Source organism: Mustela erminea, chromosome 1 (genome assembly GCF_009829155.1).
Source record: "Mustela erminea isolate mMusErm1 chromosome 1, mMusErm1.Pri, whole genome shotgun sequence".
NCBI classification, from domain to species: Eukaryota; Metazoa; Chordata; class Mammalia; order Carnivora; family Mustelidae; genus Mustela; species Mustela erminea.
In genome coordinates this window covers 15,132,544-15,153,664 of record NC_045614.1, presented here as the reverse complement: position 1 = coordinate 15,153,664, position 21,121 = coordinate 15,132,544, and the positions used below count along the sequence as shown (strand labels likewise).

Sequence of the window (21,121 nt, the reverse complement as noted above, 5' to 3'; positions counted from 1 at the left end):
GGAAGGTCCCCGGGACCAGCAGGGGCTGTGGGCAGGCTGGCAGGCAGCCAGGCTAGTGGCCCAGCCCCTCCTGTTAGCCTCACGAGGCAGGAGTCTGAGGCAGCCTCAAGCCCCCACCCACCCATTCACAGGGGGAGCTGGGCCCTCTTGCCTCAGGAGGCATCTGTTGATGATAGACACCGTCTGTGGAGAGAATTAGCAGAAAGCAGCTCAGCTGCTGCTTTAGAAATATCTCCCAGGGCTTCTGGGAAAATCTGCTTTCAGTGGAGCCAATTAAGTGCAGTTTACAGGCAAAGCGTCTCTCAGGCAGAAGGCCCTATGGACTGGCTTCTCCAGAAGAGGAATTCACATTCCTCCCATGCTGTCATTGTGCTTCTGAGGAGAGTCTGCCTGATGGGGCCTCCCTTGTCATCTTTTGGGGGATTTTTGTAAAACTGTTTTGTACCGTATAACCTCGTCAACAACTTACTGACCTCATCTTTTTAGCATTCTGTGTAAAGAATTGCCCTCAGAACCTAGGACTTCTCTTTGCTGATGAACCATTAATCTTTCCCGTGGTGGGTGAGGCCTGTGTGACCTGTCTCCTTGCCCTTGTTGACTTGGCCACCAGGCAGCTTGGTACAGAGTCTGGCCCTTGGGACCCTGAGAAGGAGCATTTTGGTCTGTTCTCAAGGAATCTGACCTGGTACAGAGGCTTCATATGAGCAGGAGGTCCCAGCATCCAGTGAGGCCATTGCTGGTGGGACGTGGTGGTGTTCTGGCCAGGGCTGGGACCTGGGACAGTTGCAACCCTGGTGGATGACAGGTACCTCCTTGCCCTGCAGGAAGGCCGAGAACCTGACTACTCAGAGTACAAGGAGTTCAAGCTGACGGTGGAGAACATTGGTTACCAGATGCTGATGAAAATGGGCTGGAAGGAGGGCGACGGGCTGGGCTCAGAGGGCCAGGGCATCAAGAACCCAGTGAACAAGTGAGTGCACCCCCTGCCGCCTCTCGTGCTGCCAGCAGCCTGGCCCTCTTTTCACTTGGCCCTGTCATCCCCCTGCAGAGGCACCACCACAGTAGATGGAGCAGGCTTTGGCATCGACCGGCCAGCTGAGCTCTCCAAGGAGGATGATGAGTATGAGGCTTTCCGAAAGAGGATGATGCTGGCCTACCGCTTCCGGCCCAACCCCCTGGTGCGTGTGTCCCCAGCCCCCGTGTGATTCTGGGTTGCCCAGAATCTCACCAGGGGGTGGCGGTGCTGGTGACAGAGCTGTCTCTCCTTTCACAGTCCAACTAGGCCAGGTCTCACTAGCGACTCCCCACCTTTCCACCTGCCCTCTGCTCTGGAGGATGTGGGCTTAGCTGTCCCTGGAACGTTCTGGGCAAGAGAAACTGCTGTCTTTAGCATTGACCCCCTCTCCTTTTTATCTTTTTTGCCTCCCACAGAACAACCCCAGACGGCCTTACTACTGAGTATTCTGGAAAAACACACAAATGTATTTTCCAAACGACTGACCATCCCTGGACTGTGGAATGTTCTGGCCTGCATTTCTGCCTGCCCCTCCCATTGTCTCGAATGTTGTGCTGTGTATTAAAGTTCCAGTGCTTGCCTACCATGGAAGCCTGGTTTTGCCATCACCAGAAGCCCCTCTGTTTCCTTAGCAACGGGGCTGGGCTGGGCAGATGGGGCTGGGATGCCACTGGGAAAGCTCCGTAGTGCCTGAAAAATATGAGAACCTTCTAGACCTGTGTCTGTGGGCACAGCCTGGCTTGGAGTTGAGGGGAGGATCCACAGATCCTCTGAGAGGGACTGGTGGCTGACCAGCCAAGCCCTGGCTGCACCTGGACGAGGGGCACCAGGGACCTCCTAGCGTGGCACTGTGCTGTAGGGCTTAGGGTGGAAGGGGACCCCAGACAGGGCCCAACCCTCCTCAGATCTGCGGGTCCGCTGGACCCAGGACACACCTGTACCAATCACCTCACCAGCAGGTGGCGCTGACAGCCACTCCTTGAAGCTAGTCAGTGACAGTTGTAGCCCAAGCCACCCCAGCTGCCCTGGATCCTTTCAGTGGATGGACACGGGACTCTCTGGGGCTCATGTCCACTCTGTGGACAGATGCAGCATACCAAGTACTCCCCACATCGCCAGAGCCTGAGCCGAACATCTGTGCCGAGACCACCTGGGGTCAGTTGTAGCTGCTGAGTGAGCAGCTTGTGTGGGGTCCTAGGAATCTGAGAGCCACCATTCAAGTATGGCCTGGAGACCTGGGGGATCCCCACAACCCACCCATCTGCCCACACATGTGCCTCGTGGGTCTTGGTCAACCCCTGTGGGCTCATGGGCTTGAGGACTCCAGCTGGAGTTGGGCTTCTGGGCATCTGCGTTCTCATAGTCATTTAGTAAGCAGCACCAACTGCGTGAACCGGATGGATAGGCTCTGTGCCCTGGGGCAGCCAGTCTGTCGTATTGTGTCCGTGGTGGTGAACCTGAGACTAATAAATGTGAAGAGGAATGGGGTTGCTGTCTTGGTGGCAGCCTGGGGAGTTTGGGGAACAGGGGCATCCAGGGACTGTGAGTCTCAGCAGCAGAGCCCAGGCTGGGACGACATATGCCACTCTATGTTCCCTCCGTAGATGCTGTGCCCAGCAAGGCAAGGGTTGATGTTCCCATGTGTGCCAGCTGTCCTGTGGTCCCAGGGCTTGAGCACAAGAGTAGCTCTGGGCAGCCAGAGGTTCCAGTGATGGGGACCCTAGGCCTTGGTCCCAGGCACCTTGCCATCTAGGTGAATGTCACCCTTCAGTTGAATTAGGGACCTGGAGGCTCTCCAGACTCAGCCCATGGACTTTACCCCCAGGCAAATGGAAAGTTGGAAAATGGCCCCCAAATTCGATGTGCATGTACAGGCACATCCCAGACACAGATACAAGGCCGGGTTGTTAGACAGCTGGATCAGACAGCCGGCCTTGCAGCAGGAGGAGCGGGGCTGGGGTGGCAGAGAGGGCTACATGGAGGAGGGGACATTGGGATCTGCTTTAAGGAGTGAGGAAATACTAGAGGATCCATTTTGCAGATAGGAGGCCTGGGGGGTGTTGGCACCGCTAGAGTTGGGAAAAGTGAAAGAAACAAGACTGGAGCCTCAGGTCAGCCCAGAGGAACCTGAACTTAACCCATGGGCAATGGACAGCTGGGTGCGACACTGTCAGGTCTGTGGCCTGAAGATCATCTTGTTGCCCAGGCTCAGAGAAAGGACCCAGCTGGCACAAGTACAAGGAGGTGCATGGAAAAAGGATGACTCTTCCCCACCCACAGACTGTGGGCCCCCCAAGGGCAGATACTGAGTGGGTACCTGCTTACTCTTTTCCAGCAGCTACGAGTACCACATGGGTGAGAGTCCAAAGCTGCTTGGAAAGCACTGCTTCCTTATTCTCTCCCCACCCAACTATAGTTCCCTCCTTGGTGCCACCCCCCACCACCACCACCAATACCATTTGCATCTTCCGGTGGACCCAGCCCAGCCTCCTACAGGCTGTTCAGAATCCTCCCTCAGCTCTGCCACTCTGACCCTCTGAGCCCCCTCACCACACCTCAGCCTCAGGCCTGAACTCGCTAGTCTCTCTGCCAGACACACTGTTCCAAACTCACCAAACTAGCAATCCATGCCTAAACTAAGCCCACCCTTTGGACTCTCTCCCTTGGACACCACCCACTGAGCAGGGGCACAGCTTCAACTGCCCACAAGGTGCCCAGGCTATATGGAAGGAACACAGCACACAGTCCTTCAAGAGACACCCCCCCCCCAACCATGACCTTGGCTGCCTGCCTTGAGATGATCCCCAGACCCAGTCAAAGCTTTACACCCCGCCACGTATTTAAATATGTGTGGCCACTGCCTGAACACTCAAATCCAAGGGACCTGAAGGGAACTCTTTGTGTCCAAGCGACTGAGGTTCCTCCATCCGCGTGGAAAGCCTCCAATGTCCCCTTCATCCTACGAGGATGTGGCATTTAAAAGGGTCCCCTTTAGAGTCGAGGTAGGTACACAGGTGGCTTAGGACAGAGAAAGCAGAAGTACAGAAGGAGGCCTGGAAACAAATTCCCCTAGCTTGAAATATCTGGCCCAGGGCCTCCAGGTTGCAGTCCCGCGCCTCAAGAGCGGTAGCATCGGGCAACACGGAGTTTTAGACTTTAATAGGGAAGCCGCGGCTGGGCGGCCGGGAAGGCCACTGAAACCAAGCTGAGTCCCAAGCTGAGTCCGGTGACGGTGACGCGGGGAAGGGAGGGCTGGGGAAAGGGACCGCTTGCAGGGGGACGGGCCTCGGAGGCTCCCCGGGAGCGCGGGGCACAGTCACGGCTAGGCTAGGCTGCAGGACCAAGGCACAGCTGGGGGCGACCTTTGCGCAAGGCGGGGCGGGGCGGGGCGGGGTGGGGCGGGGCCGGACTGGGGCCCTGGCAACCCCCGAACCCAGACGCGCTGCCGCAGAAGAGTCGAGCGCCCTGGAGGCCGCGCGGCGACCGAGCCGGGGTCCGGCCGCCGCCACTATGGACATCCCGCCGCTGGCCGGCAAGATCGCGGCTCTGTCGCTCGGCGCCCTCCCCTTGTCCTACGCGCTTAACCACGTCTCGGCGCTCTCGCAGTGCGTGAGGGGAGGGGCCAGGCCAGCCCCGGGGAGGGGGGCCGGGCTGCGGGGCCGGGTTGGCAGTGGCTGGGAGGGACGATGCGCGGGCTGCAAGTCTGGCTGCTCGGAGCCCGGAACCCCTGGGCAGCTCCCGCCGGGAGGAAGGGACCTAGGCCGGAACTACCCCAGCCCCATGCAACCTGAAGTCCCCTCTCTGCCGGCCAGCGGGCTGTGTTGTGGGGGTGGGGTCGCTCCCGGGACGTTTAGGATTTGAGGAGAAAGTTTGAGAAGGAGAGCCCCCCACCCACACACCCCACACAGGACAGAGTTTTGGAGGGTTTCTGGAGTTTCCCAGGGATGTGCCCAGCTCCAGAGTTACCAAAGGTCAAAGTATCGACCCAGATAAGGGCCTGATGACCCAGCTCTTGACACAGGCACACTCGGACTTGAGTTCTGTTCTACCACCCCTAGCAGATAGCCCCTCCATTGCCTGTCTCAGGCCTGAGACTTTATTCTGCTAAGGTTTGGCCCACCCTGTCTTTAGCCTCGGTTTCACCTACAGGCTGTGACCTCCCTTGCTTCCTAACCCTAGACCCCAGTCCTGTGGATCCTGCCACTGGGTACTGGGCATCTATAGGCCCCTCATACTCCCAGACCTAGCTCCACTCAAGACATGGGGTAGAGAGAGTCTTGACTATGGGGTTGGCTCCTTGGGTACAAATACCTGGCTCCATTCCCCCTGGATCCTGGGTGAGTCAGGTTGCTTCTGGGAGCCCGAGTTTCTTCAGTGTATAATGAACAGAATCCTCGACCTTGGCTCATAGGTAGAGTTAAGGATTATAAATTGTGTGCAAAGACTTGCATGGTCTTATCTGATTACTATAATTGTCATTGTTGGTCAGATGGGACCAGGATGGGAATCTTAGATGTCAGAGGGGTCTATGAGAAGGTAGGAGCCTGGAGAACGTGTAGGGGAGTGTGGGACCCTGGATAGCTTTCCCACCCACCCACTCTGCCCACCTGTTGTTGGAGGCTTCCAACCTGATTTCTATTTCTTATCTATGCAGCTGGTTGACCTGTCTTATCTGGTTGATGGAACAGATCAGGGCAGGGGTGGGGTGTGGTTCACAGAAGCATTTGGACTTCAGCTGGGAGGAGTCAGGAGCTTCAGAAAGTGAGGTGTACAGGGCTGAGCATTAGAGACCTTGCAGGCTTTGGGAGGTGGGTCTGGCTACAGAGGGGCTTGGTGGTGTTGAATGACTGAGAGCAAATTGAGTTGAACACGGGATGGATTGTATAGTCAGAAAGAGTTGACTGATGCCCTCTCTGTGCTTGGCCCAAGTAGCGCAATGATTCTTTCTAAGGAGTCAGGGAGGGCTTCCTGGAGGAGAAGCCATGAAAGATAGGCCACAGAGTAAGAGTAGGAGTTTGCCAAGTGGAAGAGACTTCTAGAGGGAGGTCCCAGGAGGGAGAAACAGCTCAGGTAACAACCTAGTGATATAAAAGAGCAGTTGCAGGGAACGAGATTCCTGCATGGAAAGACACCTCATTCTCGACATCTGAAGCATCCTGGAATCTGCTTTTGTCCTCACCAGGGTGGGTGGGCCTCAGCATTGAGCCTGGCCTCTCTGACTTGTTTTCCCTCTCCACAGCCCCCTAGGGCTGGCATTGATGAGTGCCCTGATCCTGGGCCTGCTTTTTGTGGCTATCTACAGTTTTTCCCCCGGCGAGATCTACTATGACCCACTCTATGCTGGTGAGTCAGTCAGAAATGTGTGAGCGGGGGCCTCCTCCATCCCCTTGAAGGGCTCCCATCAGGCTGAAGAACCTCAAATACACTGGAGAAACCACATTGGTTGGGGAACCTCAGGGGGGCCTTCCCCTTCAGACCTGGGGCTCCTGAGAGCAGCACTGTCTCTTCCCATCAGCCTGGGAGCCCCTGAGAGACCACTGTTCCTCATCACTTTGGGATTTCCTCAGGGTAGGGTCAGTGCCTTCTCAGCCTGAGGCCTCCCAAAGGCAGGACTGTGCCTCCTCAACAGGGCTGTGGGTCATGTGACCTGTGAAGCGGCAACTGGGAGCAATTGGGTGTGGTTCCTTGCCTCTACTCTGGGCCCCAGACTAGCGGCCTCAGGCCCCGCCCACACCCGGGACAGGCTCCGCCCACTCTCCCCGCAGTGTTCGCTGTCTTCTCCTTCACCTCCGTGGTGGATCTCCTCATTGCTCTCCAGGAAGATGGCTACGCGGGGGGCTTCATGGAATTCTTTACTAAAGAGGTACGTAGGGGTCGCCCGGGTTGCCTCCTGCCCTGCGGCCCAGCTGAGCCCTGATCTGCCCTGGCAGGGAGAGCCTTATTTGCGCACGGCACACGGAGTCTTCATCTGCTACTGGGATGGCACGGTTCACTACCTCCTCTACTTGGCCATGGCTGGTGCCATCCGCAGAAGGTGCATGGGGCAGGGTTAGAGTTTGGGGTGGGGGTGGTGTGGCACCTGGACCCTGGAGATCAAATCCTCAGGTGGGGTCCCAAGTTTGGGTGCAGTCAGCAGTGTCTGTAGGGGAAATCATGAGTCCTCTCTAGGGCTCCAGCCAGGAGTAACCCGGAGAAGGTTCCAGAATGCCAAGGTGTAAGTGGTAGTCAGCTCTCTTCTCTTGTACACTCCCGTGCCTAAGCAACCATTTGTGTCCTTAGACAGACAATCTGTTCAGTCCCTCATTCACCTCACTGTTGTCCCTTCTGTCCTGGACAAAAATGGGAGGTACCCAGAGCTGGGGAGCCAAGGGTGGACCCTGGGCCCTGGCTAGGGCTCTGAGACAGGAACAGGCATCTGTTGGTCACCCCTCCATCCTCCACCACAGGAAGAGATACAGGAACCTTGGACTGTACTGGCTGGGATCTTTCGTCATGAGCATCTTGGTGTTCCTCCCAGGAAACATCCTTGGTAAGGACTTGGCTTTGAAGGATCCCGCCTCCTCAGGCTGGGTTACTGTCCTGCGCCTAGAAGGTTCATAGGTAGGTCTTGGGAAGTAGAGGGGAGAGGCAGCCCAGTATGTGGGGATGGCTGAGCTAGAGAAATACACAAGATGTATTCAGGAGAAGCAAAGAACAGCTGAGAGAAAGAAGCCATATCCAGAAAATAAATTGAGTCAGGCCAGGCTGAGGGGTCTGGACACCATCTGATGAGCACTGGGGAGCCAGAGGTGTTGGAGCTTGAAAAGGACTGCATTCATGAATTACTGCTTCCAACCAGGGATTCTGGTGTGACTCACCTATGGGTCTGGCCAGGCCTGGGGGATCCTCCCTGAGTGACACCCCCTCTCTCCTACCATGACAGGTAAATACAGCTCAGAGATCAGACCTGCCTTCTTCCTTGCCATCCCCTATGTGCTAGTCCCATGCTGGGCTGGTGTGAGGGTCTTCAACCAGGCCCGGGCACCAACCTGCTATGCCCCCAATGTGGTAAGTGCCTTGCCCCCAGACAGTTTGTTGTGCCAACATGCCTGAATGCTCCCTCTGACCCCCATTAGAATTGCTTCTGGTCAAAAACATTAACTCTTTGGAAGGATCTCCTTGGCCATTAGGAAAGAAGGGATGAGCCTTTATCAAGTGCCTGTTGGATACCAGACTTCTCACGCTGTCTCTCTCCCATGGGGCAGGTACAGGAGGAACAAAGCAAGGGTATCCTGCGACGTCCAGTAGACTTGGCCCTTGTCATGTACCTCACCCTCGCCGGGTTCTTCACCCTCTTTCGGGGCCTGGTGAGTCTGCAGTGGTCAGCCTACTTTTCTTCTGCCCCAGCTCCCTTTCCTGTCCCCACCAATCATCTTCCTTTAACCAAAGCGAAAAGACCACTGCTCGCCTGTCTCATCATCCGGGAGGTTCTTCATCCAGTCTGATCCATGTCTGTCCATGACAAAACCCCATTCCCTGTAACCTTCCTAGCCTAAGTGAAAGAACCAAGGCTAGGGGAAGCCAGAGCAAGGGATAGGGGACCCACCTGGGAGGGTAGAGAAGGTTTCTTGTGGGAAAAATATTTGATGTGGGTTGTTGGTTTGTCTGTCTGCCCCAGGTGGTGCTTGACTGCCCCACAGATGCGTGCTTTGTGTACATCTATCAGTATGAGCCATACCTACGGGACCCTGTGGCCTATCCGAAGGTGCAGGTGAGAAGACAGATGGGAAACGAGGACCATATGGTTCTGCAAGGGGTAGACGCCTAGCAAGCCCTCTTAGAAGCAGGTACCAGAAACACAAAAGTCAATCTGTTGTCCTCCCAAAAATGTCTGTCTTCCAGTGAAGACAGATATGGTCTTCAAGTATGGCTGGATCTAGGTGCCAAGGATAACTCTGTCTCAGGGCTCTGTTTTCTTTGCATGGACTCCACTCCCAGGTAGTCACTTTGTGGGATTGCAGAGACAGCCTTGGGCAGCAGCAGGCCTCCATCTGCCCTACTTAGCCACCCCAGAGGAATGTGAGCGATTATTTCTCCAGAGCTTAAGCACAAATCTCAGACAGGCTCTGATTGGCCCGCGTGCCATCATCACTGAATAACAGGTGCATCCTGTCGCTGGTCATTATGGCCGGTGGGCCTGGAGTGGTCCAGTTGGCCAGGCCCGGGTCATATGCCACTTCTGGAGTAACATGGGTGAGCTCAGTGTGTGTGTGTGTATGTGACCAGGGGTGGGGGTGGGTCGAGGGAAATTGAGGAGCAGTGTGCACAGGGTTGTGATGTTCAGAGAGCCCCCCCACCCAATCCTGGGCAGGGTCTGAGGTTGGCCGGATCCTCCCTGGGGACCTCTGCCTCAGGGGGCTCAGGGAGGCAGCTACTGCTCATCCTATGGGTTGTGTCCCCCACAGATGCTGGTGTACATGTTCTACGTGCTGCCCTTCTTTGGCCTGGCTGTCTATGGCCTCATCTTCCCTGGCTGCTCTTGGCTGCCTGACTGGGCCTTGGTGTTTGCTGGAGCTGTTGGCCAGGTGTGGTGGGGTGTGGGGGCAGAGGGGTGGGGTCTGTAGGGAAGAAAGTTCCTGCCTCCCCATCAGTTTCCTTTCATGCTCTCCCTGGGCAGGGGGGTTGCTGAGCCTCTAAGAGGCCCCAGTCACAACTTCGTACCTTAGGATTCCCTCGTCTTGGGGAGAAAGGACCTAACACTAACACTCCCGACCCTGTGAGGTCAGAACTGGGGAGAGTCAAGACTAGGGGCTGAGAGCAATTGCAGAAGGGGAAGATTGCCTAGGAGAGTGAGCGTAGGAGCAGGGCTTTGATGTATGGGTATGAGCATTGCAGGAATGGGAACAGCATAAAGACACAGAGGGGAATGGTGGTTTAGCACAGCCACAACGCCGAGAGAGAGTCAGAGGCACAAGAGGCTACCTAGGGTAGGGAAGAGCAGGAGGAGAAGCTGGACCCACATCAAGGAGATGGGAAACAGGGCGGGCCTCACAGAAAGAGTGAAGATAGTTCCGGTTAGACAGCTGGGAAGAGGCTCACGGACAAGGGCACAGGAAATGTGGTGACAGTGTTATTTAGAGGCAGACAGATGGACTAGAGAGGGGAGACAGGTCAGCAGCCAGTGAAAGGGACAGGGACCCTCTGGGCTCCCTAGGGTGGGATATTAGGGATGCTGGGCCTTGTTCTTTCCTGACCCCTGACCTGTACCTCCTTGTGTGGCCACTAGGCACAGTTCTCGCACATGGGGGCCTCGATGCACGTGCGCACACCCTTCACCTACCGCGTGCCTGATGACGCCTGGGCCTGCTTCTTCGGGAGCAACCTGCTGTATGCGCTGGGTCCCCAGCTGCTGGCCTTCCGCTGCCTGTGGCGGCCTGCCTTCTTCCTGCACCCGCCCCCTGGTCCCCTGGCCCACCACAAGAAGGAGGACTGAGAGCTGGGGACTCCCTATGACTCTGTTTTCATGCCCAAAGAGCCCTGCCCCAGGAAGGGTGGGCTGGGTCTCTTAGAGTCAGGAAATATATCTCCAGGTGTCTTCGGTCCTGGCTATGGTGGTATAAGCCCAGCGCACGGGGTGGGACACCCAGGGACCCTCAGCTGTCACAGTATTCCAATCCCACACAGACTGCTCTACGCCAGAGTTTACCTATCATACTCACATGGATCCTTTTAGTAAAAAAAAGAAAAAAAAAAACACAAAACTTTTAAAGCCCCAGTATTGCTGCTGCTTGAGTGTTTCAGGATTCAGAGGTGAGGGATTGCTTCTCTAGGGGCCTACCATCACTGCCAGCATGACCATCGGAGCTGGAGGTACTGGCTAGCAGAAGTCTGCCTCTGGTTGGTGTGTTCAGCTCCATCTTCCAGATGGGAAAAACGGAGGCTCAGAGAGGTCCAAAGACCTGTCTGATGTCACGATCAGGAGAGAAACATCCAAAATCCAAGCTCTGACAATAAATTATAATAAATGATGGCATGGCACAGTTATTAAGCACCTACCATATACCATCACCAAGGGCCAAACTCAAGTGCTACATGCTGGATCTCACCCTATATTCCAGATGGGGAGACTGAGCCTGTAGCCAGTCAAGGTCCTCGTTGGAGGTCATGGCTCCTAGATGCATCTGAGCTTAAGAACTTCGTGCCAGCCTAGCCTATCCAACCATGGGCCCTATAACCCTGCCTTTATTGTATGGTTGGCTCATATTTTGGGGAAACTGAGGCTGAGGAAGCTGCCAACGGGTTGGGAGAAAGGCACATTTTTTTTTTTCCTGATTGGATATTTGAACTTGAGTGAAAGGCCAGGTTTTGGTATGAGTCAGCCGCAGAGTGGGTCAGGAGCTTGATCAGTCTCCCCTGCTCCCGCTCCTACCGACATTAGGCCCCTATCGTAGTCTAACCGTTGGATCTTCACCAAGGAACCAACACTCCCATTTCCCAGAGGTGGAAACTGAGGCTCAGAGAGACCAAGCCTCTCTTCTAAGGCCCTGCAGCAGGTGAGAGGCACAGTCAGATTTGGACTTGTTGCTGCAGGTTCCCTCTGCAGAGTGTGTGACAATTGTGGGGCCCCACCCCACAGAGTGAGCACCTTTGGGTGTCAGAGCCCAGGACACGGCGATGGCCATCAAGTGACAAATGGGAAAACTGTGACATGCAAGCCAAGCCCCTTTCCCAGGTTACTCAGACCTCTGGCTCACCGTGGGCATCCTAGATGGAAGACCGTCAGGGTCCCCCTCCTCTATCTTAAAGAGAGTTAAACTGAAGCCCAGAGGTTCCTTTGCCCGCCCAAGATCAGCCAGCAGAATCAGCGACGTGGTCTTGCATTCACTGTCCAGTGTGGCCCTTCCTCCGCCCGCGCCCGGGTTTCTTCGCGGAGCGCGCGTCGCCGCGTCGCCTTTAAAGCTCCTCCCCGCACCCCCATCCGCCTCCCTCCTCCCCTTGCAGGCAGACGCCGGGATTGCGCCGCCCGAAGGAACTGGCCCAGTCCTTTCTGGGTGTGCAGGGAGCGCAGTCCCGGCGCGTAGGGGCCGCTCGGCGGGGGCCGCACCGGCAAGATGGTGAGTGGGGCGCGGGCGCGGGTCCGTGTAGGTCCCTCTCTGGGATTCTGTCTCGCTCCGTGTCTTAATCTACGTCCCTCCGGGTTCCCCTTCTCAGTCTCTCTCCGCTCTATCTCTCCCATTCCTCCCTTCTCTCACCCTCTTGTATCTCTGTTTCTCCAACTCTGCCTCTCATTTTATATCCCTCTCTGCCTCTCCCTACTTTTCTCTCCCTCTTTTTGTCTTCCTGGTCCCTTTTCTTTTCCTCTGAGTCTCCGTCTCTCCCTACCTCCAAGCCCCCTCTTCTTTCTCTTTCCCCCTCTTGCTCTCTTTGCTCTCTCTTTCAGTCTGTCTCTCCATCTTTCCACACCCTTCTCTGAGTCTCTACCTCTCCACCCCCATCTCTTCCTGGTTTTCTGTCTCTTTCCCTTTCCTCGCCCTCTCCCCGTGTCTCTACATCTCTGTGGCTCTACCCCTCGCGTCCCACCGCCTCCCCCCGCCGCCCGCACACCGCGACCGGCCGGTTTGCTGCAGTCTCCTGGCGCACGGATAACCTTGCCGCTGCCGCGGCTCCAGATCCTCCCCCCTCCCCCCCCCCCATCCCTGCCTGGGCTGGCCTGAGAAGGGGGCGGAGCTCCGAGCGGCCGGTGTTGGGGTTAAGGGATCTGGCGGGTGGCTGGCGCTGGACTGAGCGCAGGTGAGCCCAGAGGCGTGGGTTTTGCGTAGGAGCTGGAGTGTGAAGTCCGGGGAGAGTGCGGGGGACAGGGGGTGAGGGCTGGGAGGGTCTGCTAGCCTTCTCCTTGAGAGAGTCCCCTGAGACCCTGGCCTGGGTGGGGACCTGGGCATGCGAGAAGTCCTGGCCGTGAGGAAGGAAGGTCAGGGGTCTAGTCCTACGACAGGCAAAGTCCAGGAGGCTGGACTGAGTACCCTGTGCCCCCAGGTGTGTCCTCGGGCGGCCCTCGGTCCCGGCGCGCTCTGGGCAGCGGCCTGGGGAGTCCTGCTGCTCACGGTCCCCGCAGGGGCGCAGCGCGGACGCAAGAAGGTCGTGCACGTGCTCGGTGAGTCTGGATAGCGGAAGCCGGTCTTGCCCCGCAGGAGCAGTGGCCGAATGTAATTGCCTGGATGCAGGGAGGATATAGGGGGTAGGGCATGGAGCCTTCCTAGCGGTTACAGTCCTCCACCCTCGCCCCTCCCCCTCTGAGTCGCAGTTCCCTTTCCTGATCTCCTTTAACCTTACGATCCCCTGACCTGCGCCCAAGCCTTCTCCCACAACACTTTCACGGGATCCCCTTCCCCCGGTTCCTCACCCCGCCCCGTGGGACCTCTTCTGAACCCTGCTTGGCCCTCCCGCAGAGGGTGAGTCTGGCTCGGTGGTGGTGCAGACGGCGCCTGGGCAGGTGGTCAGTCACAGGGGTGGCACCATCGTCCTGCCCTGCCGCTACCACTATGAGGCAGCTGCTCACGACCACGACGGCGTCCGTCTGAAGTGGACCAAGGTGGTGGACCCACTGGCCTTTGCTGACGTCTTCGTGGCCCTGGGCCCCCAGCACCGAGCATTTGGCAGCTACCGTGGGCGTGCCGAGCTGCAGGGCGACGGACCCGGGGATGCCTCCCTGGTTCTCCGAAACGTTACGCTGCAGGATTATGGGCGCTATGAATGCGAGGTCACCAATGAGCTGGAGGATGACACTGGCATGGTCAAGCTAGACCTGGAAGGTAACCAGCTGGTGGACGGAATAAAGCATGTTTCTAAGAGAGAAGAGGGGGAAATATTGCAAAGGACAGAAACCATATCAAGTTGGCCTTAAAGAATTTGAGGCTTGGTAGGGTAGAGTAATGGTTCTGATCTGAGGTGAATTTGCTCTCCAAGGTCACTGGCCATGTCTAGAAATGGGTTGCTGATGGCATCTAGTGGGCAGAGGGCAGGGAGGCTGCAGTACATCCTGCAAGGCGCAGAACAGCCCTCCACAGCAAAGAAGGAACCAGTCTAAAATGCCAATAGTAAGGACTTTGGGAAACCCTTAGGGCTGAGATCCAGGGACATCCACTCATACCATGTCAGGAATTCCTCTCTCAGTTCTCTTTCCCTAAGTGGGCTTTCTTCGGGCAGGTTTCCCCTGATGGATCCAAAAAGTAGTGCCAGGCTTCTATCCTCCAACTTGGCAATACATTTCCTGGCAGTGCTAGCTGGAGTCCCAGAGTTGTCCCTCATTGGCCCAGGTTGAGTCATGTGCCCATCCATAAACCAATTACTGTGACTAGGAGATGGGATGCTCTGATTGGCTGACTATGGACCTGGGAGGCGGGGTTTCTACCTGAAAAATTCTCTCCCACCTGTTGTTTGCCTTCCTCAGTCCATCTGAGAAGCTTCTAGAAGAGATTTCAGAGCCCTCACTTGCTGTACCTCCCAACAATAACAAATAAAAGTAATAACAGCAGGAAGTTTTCTTGTCCAAAATAAAAGAATCTCTTGTTTAATTTTCCCAAAAACTTTGAGGGAGGTGCTATTACCAACAGATGAGCAACAGGCTCAGAGAGGTTAGACCTTGCTTGAGGTACATGTAAGCGACGTAGTTAGGACTCAAGCTTCGGTCTTCATGCTCCAGGTGTTCACTTGGCCCTGTTTGCTCCTCCCTGTGTCTGCTGAAAGATCCATCTGCCCCTCCAAGGTCTGCCCCTCAAGCACACACACACAGCATGCTGTTGAAGTGAGTTGACTGTGGGTCCAATGAGGGCAAGTTATAAGAACTGAAGGTGGAAGAGAAACCAGTGGAAACTGCCCTGGACAATTCTGGGGATCAAAGAAGTCTTTGCCCAAGGTCATACTTTCAGGGGCTCCCTGTGGAGGAGTCAGCACTGGACACAAACATTCCCAGCTCCATCAGCTCAGGGCTTGGCCAGCGTGAAGCTCCCAGTACTGGGGGAATGTCAGAAGCAGTGAAGATTGAAGGGAGAAAGGTTGTGGGGGCTGGGTTTTGAAGGATGAATAGGAGTTCAGCAGATGGAAGAAATGGGAAGTACATAAACAGATCTCCCGTGGTGGAAAGGGAATAATTAAGATTAAGTAACTTAAGAGGGAGGGTCAAATGAATCCCAGACTTAAGGCAAAGGGAATCACAAGGGGTTGTGAGGTTGCGAATAGCGAATAGCGTGATCAGGTCTAAGTCCAGAGTGAGGGATGGAGTGGAAAGTCTAGGTTGAAGAGTCACGCAGCACCCCAAATGTTAGGTGGGTAGGGGTGGGCTGGGATTCCCCAGCTGAACCCCCTACGTATGTCCTCCTAGGAGTTGTCTTCCCTTACCACCCCCGTGGAGGCCGCTACAAGCTGACCTTCACGGAGGCGCAGCGCGCCTGCGCTGAGCAGGACGGCATCCTGGCGTCGGCAGAGCAGCTGCACGCGGCCTGGCGCGACGGCCTGGACTGGTGCAACGCAGGCTGGCTTCGAGACGGGTCCGTGCAGTACCCGGTGAGCCAGCCCCGGGAGCCTTGCGGCGGCCTGGGCGGAGCCGGGAGCGCCGGGACCGGCGGCGGCACCGCCTCCGGGGGCGTGCGCAACTACGGCTACCGCCACAATGCCGAAGAACGCTACGATGCCTTCTGCTTCACGTCCAACCTCCCGGGTGTGTAGGCCCCGCCCCTAGGAAGGAGACCCCGCCCTCCACAGGCTCGGGGTCCGCCCCGCCGGTGAGGCCCCACCCCCATAGAACCCTGTCCCCAGTCCCCCTCCCTCTCAGTCTCTTTCCCACCCTCTCAGTTTCCTGCTCTTAACCCGTCTATCTACTCTGGTCCTCGGAGGTCCAGAACACGATATCCCACCCCCGGACTGCCATGGCGCAGCAATCACGCATCGCCTGGCACCAACACTATCCTGGACACGGCTGGGGTCCAGGACTGCAGGAGAGAGGGTGTTCCTGAATCCTGTGGCTGGGGTTCTGGGTGGCAGGCATGTCGGGGGTGGGAAGCGTTCTGAACCCGGAGGAGGCCGTCTGCCGGGAGTGGCCTTAACCACTCTCCCCCACTCCACTGCAGGACGTGTGTTCTTCCTGAAGCCGCTGCGGCCTGTGCCCTTCTCGGGAGCAGCGCGTGCGTGCGCGGCGCGCGGCGCGGCCGTGGCCAAGGTGGGACAGCTGTTCGCTGCGTGGAAGCTGCAGCTGCTGGACCGCTGCACCGCGGGCTGGCTGGCCGACGGGAGCGCGCGCTACCCCATCGTGAATCCGCGCGCGCGCTGCGGCGGCCGCCGGCCGGGCGTTCGCAGCCTGGGCTTCCCAGACGCCACGCGCCGGCTCTTTGGCGTCTACTGCTACCGTGCACCCGGCGCGCCGGACCCCGCACCCGGCGGCTGGGGCTGGGGCTGGGCGGGAGGCGGCGGCTGGGCCGGAGGCGCGCGCGACCCGGCCGCTTGGACCCCGCTGCGCGTCTAGCCCGGGGCGCAGTTGGTTTGGGTGCTTGGCGGCTGGCCGAGTGCTCTGCGGTCTCTTGGAAACGGACCACGTGACTGGAGACTGGCCACGCCTCCTGCGGTACCCTGCAGGCTGACCAGGTCTTCTGTGGTCTTTGACCCCTGGCTGCCCTTCCTGGGGTCCTCATAGACTGCCAGTTCCGGGAGACTGATCAAGCCCCCACCTCTCCTGGACAGTGGATCTCCCTCCTCCCTCGACTTCCCCAGGAGATGGGCCATGTACCCTGAAGACCCCTGGAGGCCAACAAACCTTGAGGTCTCCTAAGATTGGCCACGCCTCCCGAGGTTACTTGAAAACAGACAGAACCACCCCACTTCGCGGTCTCCTGGAGGCTGGACCCCCAGGATTATCTGGAGAGTGGCCTCAGGCCCTCTGCATCTCCCTGGAGACTGAAGACTGTTCCCTTATGGTCATCTGGACCCTGAACCCTCCTCCCCCTCCTACGTAGAGAAACCTCGGAGTTCACCAGGTGATCACGCCCCGTGGTCACATGGAAACTGGGCTCTTGTCCTCTACCCTGTGGTGATCTGGAATTTGGGTATTCCCATTCTGCTGCCTTCCCCTGTGAATCCCTTGAAGTTTGCCGATTAACAGGCCATGTTCCCAGGTCACCCTGAACACCCCCACCCTTCCAGTTTCAGGGGAGACAAGCCTTGTCTGTCACCACTAAAACAGAATGATATGCCCAGCTGGCTTGCATGACTGGTGGCCATGCCCCAGCCCTCAGGTATCTCTTTGGACGGAGAAAACCCGCTCCCATCTGATGGACGGCCTCTTTCCCAACTGTCAACAAAGAGACCATCCCCTGGGCCCAGGGATCCATAGGATCCATGTCACTCACTATGGAGACGAGCTGTCCCACTTCCCATTGTTACCAAGGCGACCAGCCCAACTTCTACCTGTAACCTAGTCATACAGCCCTTCCCTCATCAGTCACACCCATGGAGCTAGTGCCTGCCTCCTCCAGCTGTAACCATGGATACCACACGTTTCCCATCTCACCTCCGGGATTCGAGAGAGCTACAACTCTACTTCTGAATGTCCCCATTCTTACCAACAGCCCTGAAGACCATTTCCTCCCCCAACTGTCCCGAGAGTGACCCAACATTCAGTTCTCCAGCTCTCACCATGGGAACAGGCTGCCCCAGTGCACCCCAGCTCCTTGCCACCCTCCAAACTCTGCCTCTAAGCTGCTGAAACCCCATACCTGTTGCCATGGAGACCAAACTCTGGTGTTTGAGGTCACAGAACACCTTTCCCTCTAGGCTTTCCCAGGTCAGCAGGGCCCCGCCCCACCAAACTATTGCCATAGACTGTCAGCGTAATCCCCATGACAACCCACTCCAGCTCTCAGGAACTTCTTACTGGGGGCTGGAACTGCACCCCTTAGGGCTTCATGTCTGCTCTTAACCAGATAGGCCCAGCACCCCCGGGAGCATCCCTAGATATGGCTGGACTTCTGGAGCTTCTGGACACCCTCCGTTTGCACGCTAACTCTATCCCAGACAACAGTGCACGAGAAACCCTTGCAACCCCCAGGTGTTGGCATTGCTGCCATACAGGTGAGCCAAATGACTGGCAGGCCTGGCCCTTTATCCTGTGCAAGTACTCGGCTCCCCCCTTCCCTTCTGAGACCACAGCTCCATTCTCACAGAGCTCCTCTCTCCTCTAACTGCCCCCGGCCCTCACATTCCACTTCTTAAAGATCCAGGAGAGATGGAATGTTTTCAAGCTTCAAAATCCACAGTGAGCTCCAGATTCTAAAGGGCAATTTGTGCTAAGAAGTTAGCCAGACACCCCTCCCACTCCCAGTGTTGAGAGCCAGCTCAGGAGAGACGGTCCATGAACAAATCCACCCCAGCCATGGCAGACCTCAGCTCCAAGGTCTTCCCTGGAGTAGCACAGAGGGCCTTCCTGGACCCCTCCCCCACCACCTTATTGTCACATCCATCTTGAGGAAACCCATCTGTGAGTTTGGGAATCCGGTGGGCTCGGGTTCGAATCCTGCCTCTGTGACCAAGTGACAAGCCTGTTTTCCTCCTCTGTACCAGAGCTGTTCTGAGATCCCAGTGAGTGCAAAGCATACAGCAGGGGCTCAATTAAAAAAGTGTTTGTTTGTTTGTTTGTTTGTTTTTGGATGAATGAGAAAATGGGACAGCTGGTGGCTAATTGCTTCATAAATGCACTTTGGTGGACAAAATATTTCCCAGCTGGGGGTGTGTGTGGTGATGATTTGATTGGGAGGCATCCCCCTCGTTCCTCTGGACCATCCTCACTCCCCAATGTCCCCCCCACTTCCCTCATTCTGCCTTCCCTCTCCCCTCTCTTCCTTGCATCATCCCCTCCCCCCCATGTGGCCAGCCCCTTTCAGCCCTGGCCTGACTGGGTCGATGACACACCAAGTGGTCCCTCTCAATCCCCCAGGCACAAAGTGTGCAAAACTGGATGGAAAGTTCTTGCACCAGGAAGGCAGAGAGATTGCAAATTTTCCCTGGTGCGGAGGTGGAGTGGGGGTGGGGGGTATCGTGGACGGAGAAACATTGTAACTTTCTGGGATACAAGCAAAGGGAGAAGAGGAAAACGTGTAAAAGTGATTAGGCTGTAGACGTGAGATAGTCGATGTTAACTTACCTCTCATCCTTCAATACCAGACGTGACAGAACTTCCAGAGACTCAAACCACTCATCTGAAGGCAGCGCCCAGCCCCTTGGTTAGACGGCCTTGGGCTTCAGCTGGGTTCTTTCCTTCCTTGATTACGAATGGTAGGGGGCATATGTCCAGGCATGAGTCATGGGATTTCTAGAATCCCGCCTTTTCCCCGCTGGCATTTTTTCTCCCTTCCGTTGTTCCAGTTTTCTAGTTTTCCCGTGAAAACGTAACTTTTCTTTTTTTTCCCCGTCAATACGTAACTTTCTAACCACCGCGGGTACAATGAGAGTCGGAGGGGCTGACACCACCCCCTTCTAGTTTAGCCAGTGAGTGCTGGCCGCAATTCCTTGGGAAAACCTGATTGGTCCAAGGAGGGAGAGAAAGGCGGGGGACCGTGCCACTGAGTCCCTGGGATTTTGGTGAACCAGTTGTGCCACAGGAACCTTCGTTCTGCTGGAGTTGCTGCATTGTTGGAGTGGAGGTCTCCAGGGCCCACCCGAAGGAGAGCTAAGGGATGGCAACCCGGATAGAAACCTTCCTGACGCCAGATATTCCGAAAAATCGCTCTTTCCCATCCAACACCTCCCAGTTCACTGTCCGGAGACATCCAAAGTTTCTTACAAGCCCTTCCAAGAAATGTTGTGTTCATTCAAGCAAACATGCTTATGTATTTTCCCCCATTTTTACACAAATGGCATTTACACAATTCACACTGTTGGAGATTATCTATCTAGTTCCAAGACATTTTTATCATCCCCAAAGGAAACACCATACCCATTAAGCAAACGCACCCCCATTTTTTCCTACCCTCTCCCCGGGCAGTTGCTTATCTACTTTCTGTCTCTCTAGTTTTGCCTATTCTTGATTCACATAAAGAGAATCATATAGGGACACCTGAGTGGCTCACTCTTTAGGATTTTTTGGTTTTTGTTTGTTTTGTTTTGTTTTGTTTTGTTTGACTCTTGATTCTCTGCTCTGATTGTATTTTCGGGTGGTGGTATGGAACCCTGCATTGCTCCAAGCTGGGCATGGAGCCTGCTTGAGATTCTCTCTTTCTCCCTCTGCTCCTCCCCCCACCCCGCCACTTGCTCTCACTCTAAATAAAAAAATAAATGGAATCTTATAATATGTGTCCTTTTGTGTCTGGCTTCCTTCACTCAGCATAATGTTTCTGAGGCTCATGTTGTGATGTGTATCAAGACTTCATTCCTTTTTATGGCTGAATAATATTCTGTGTCACGTATATGCCCTGTTTCTGTTTATTCACTTATCAGTTAATGGACATTTGGGTTTTTCCATCTTTTTGGTGATTATGACTAATGCTGCTATGAACATCTGTTTGCCATGTATACTTTTCAAGTCACTCTCCTTTTACTTAGTATTTTACTTTGGAGATAGTTTCAATCACCATATCAAGATCCCCCCTCCCACATTCTTTTTTTTTTTTAAGATTTTATTTATTTATTTATTTGACAGACAGAGATCACAAGTAGGCAGAGAGGCAGGCAGAGAGAGAGGAGGAAGCAGGCTCCCCGCGGAGCAGAGAGCCTGACAAGGGGCTTGATCCTAGGACCCCGGGATCATGACCTGAGCCGAAGGCAGAGGCTTTAACCTACTGAGCCACCCAGGCGCCCTACCCACACATTCTTTTGAAGGTCGGCCAGAGCATTCATTGCTTGGATGCGCCATAATTTGATAGCCCGTCTCCTAATGGCGGATGTTTAGATTTTCCTATTTTGATGTTACTAATAAGTACCTGCCTCATCGCACACAAATTCTAGCATAATTGGGGGATGACATTAGAAGTTGTTTAATCAAGGAGTGAAACTTGCCAGTTCGAGTGTGTTGTCATTGTTGATCAATGCAAGTCCCCTCTCTTGTTAGATTTGATTCTCTTTTTAAATATGCTCTTCTTGAGCGCCTGG

At 55.7% G+C, this 21,121-nt stretch overlaps 3 protein-coding genes across 3 annotated transcripts in view; all 3 read left to right on the top strand.

The window, feature by feature from the left end:
• Positions 1-1,629, top strand: part of SUGP1 (SURP and G-patch domain containing 1) — a 31,772-nt gene extending 30,143 nt beyond the window's left edge. Inside the window, exons 12-14 of the mRNA XM_032316869.1 lie at positions 825-970; positions 1,049-1,178; positions 1,432-1,629. Of these exons, the coding sequence (XP_032172760.1) occupies positions 825-970; positions 1,049-1,178; positions 1,432-1,458 (303 nt within the window). The 3' untranslated portion in view covers positions 1,459-1,629. The remainder of the gene's footprint in view (positions 1-824; positions 971-1,048; positions 1,179-1,431) is intronic.
• Positions 1,630-4,429: 2,800 nt separating this feature from the next.
• TM6SF2 (transmembrane 6 superfamily member 2) lies at positions 4,430-11,544 on the top strand. The gene is made up of 10 exons (XM_032316862.1): positions 4,430-4,620; positions 6,255-6,358; positions 6,781-6,878; positions 6,946-7,049; positions 7,462-7,544; positions 7,938-8,062; positions 8,260-8,361; positions 8,673-8,765; positions 9,460-9,579; positions 10,281-11,544. The coding sequence occupies exons 1-10, from the start codon at positions 4,526-4,528 to the stop codon at positions 10,485-10,487; spliced, it is 1,131 nt and encodes a 376-aa protein (XP_032172753.1). The 5' UTR covers positions 4,430-4,525; the 3' UTR covers positions 10,488-11,544.
• Positions 11,545-11,983: 439 nt separating this feature from the next.
• Positions 11,984-18,823, top strand: HAPLN4 (hyaluronan and proteoglycan link protein 4). The gene is made up of 5 exons (XM_032316856.1): positions 11,984-12,108; positions 13,028-13,145; positions 13,441-13,803; positions 15,372-15,707; positions 16,117-18,823. Exons 1-5 carry the CDS (start codon positions 12,106-12,108, stop codon positions 16,506-16,508), a joined length of 1,212 nt encoding a protein of 403 aa, XP_032172747.1. The 5' UTR covers positions 11,984-12,105; the 3' UTR covers positions 16,509-18,823.
• The last annotated feature ends 2,298 nt before the right edge of the window (positions 18,824-21,121 follow it).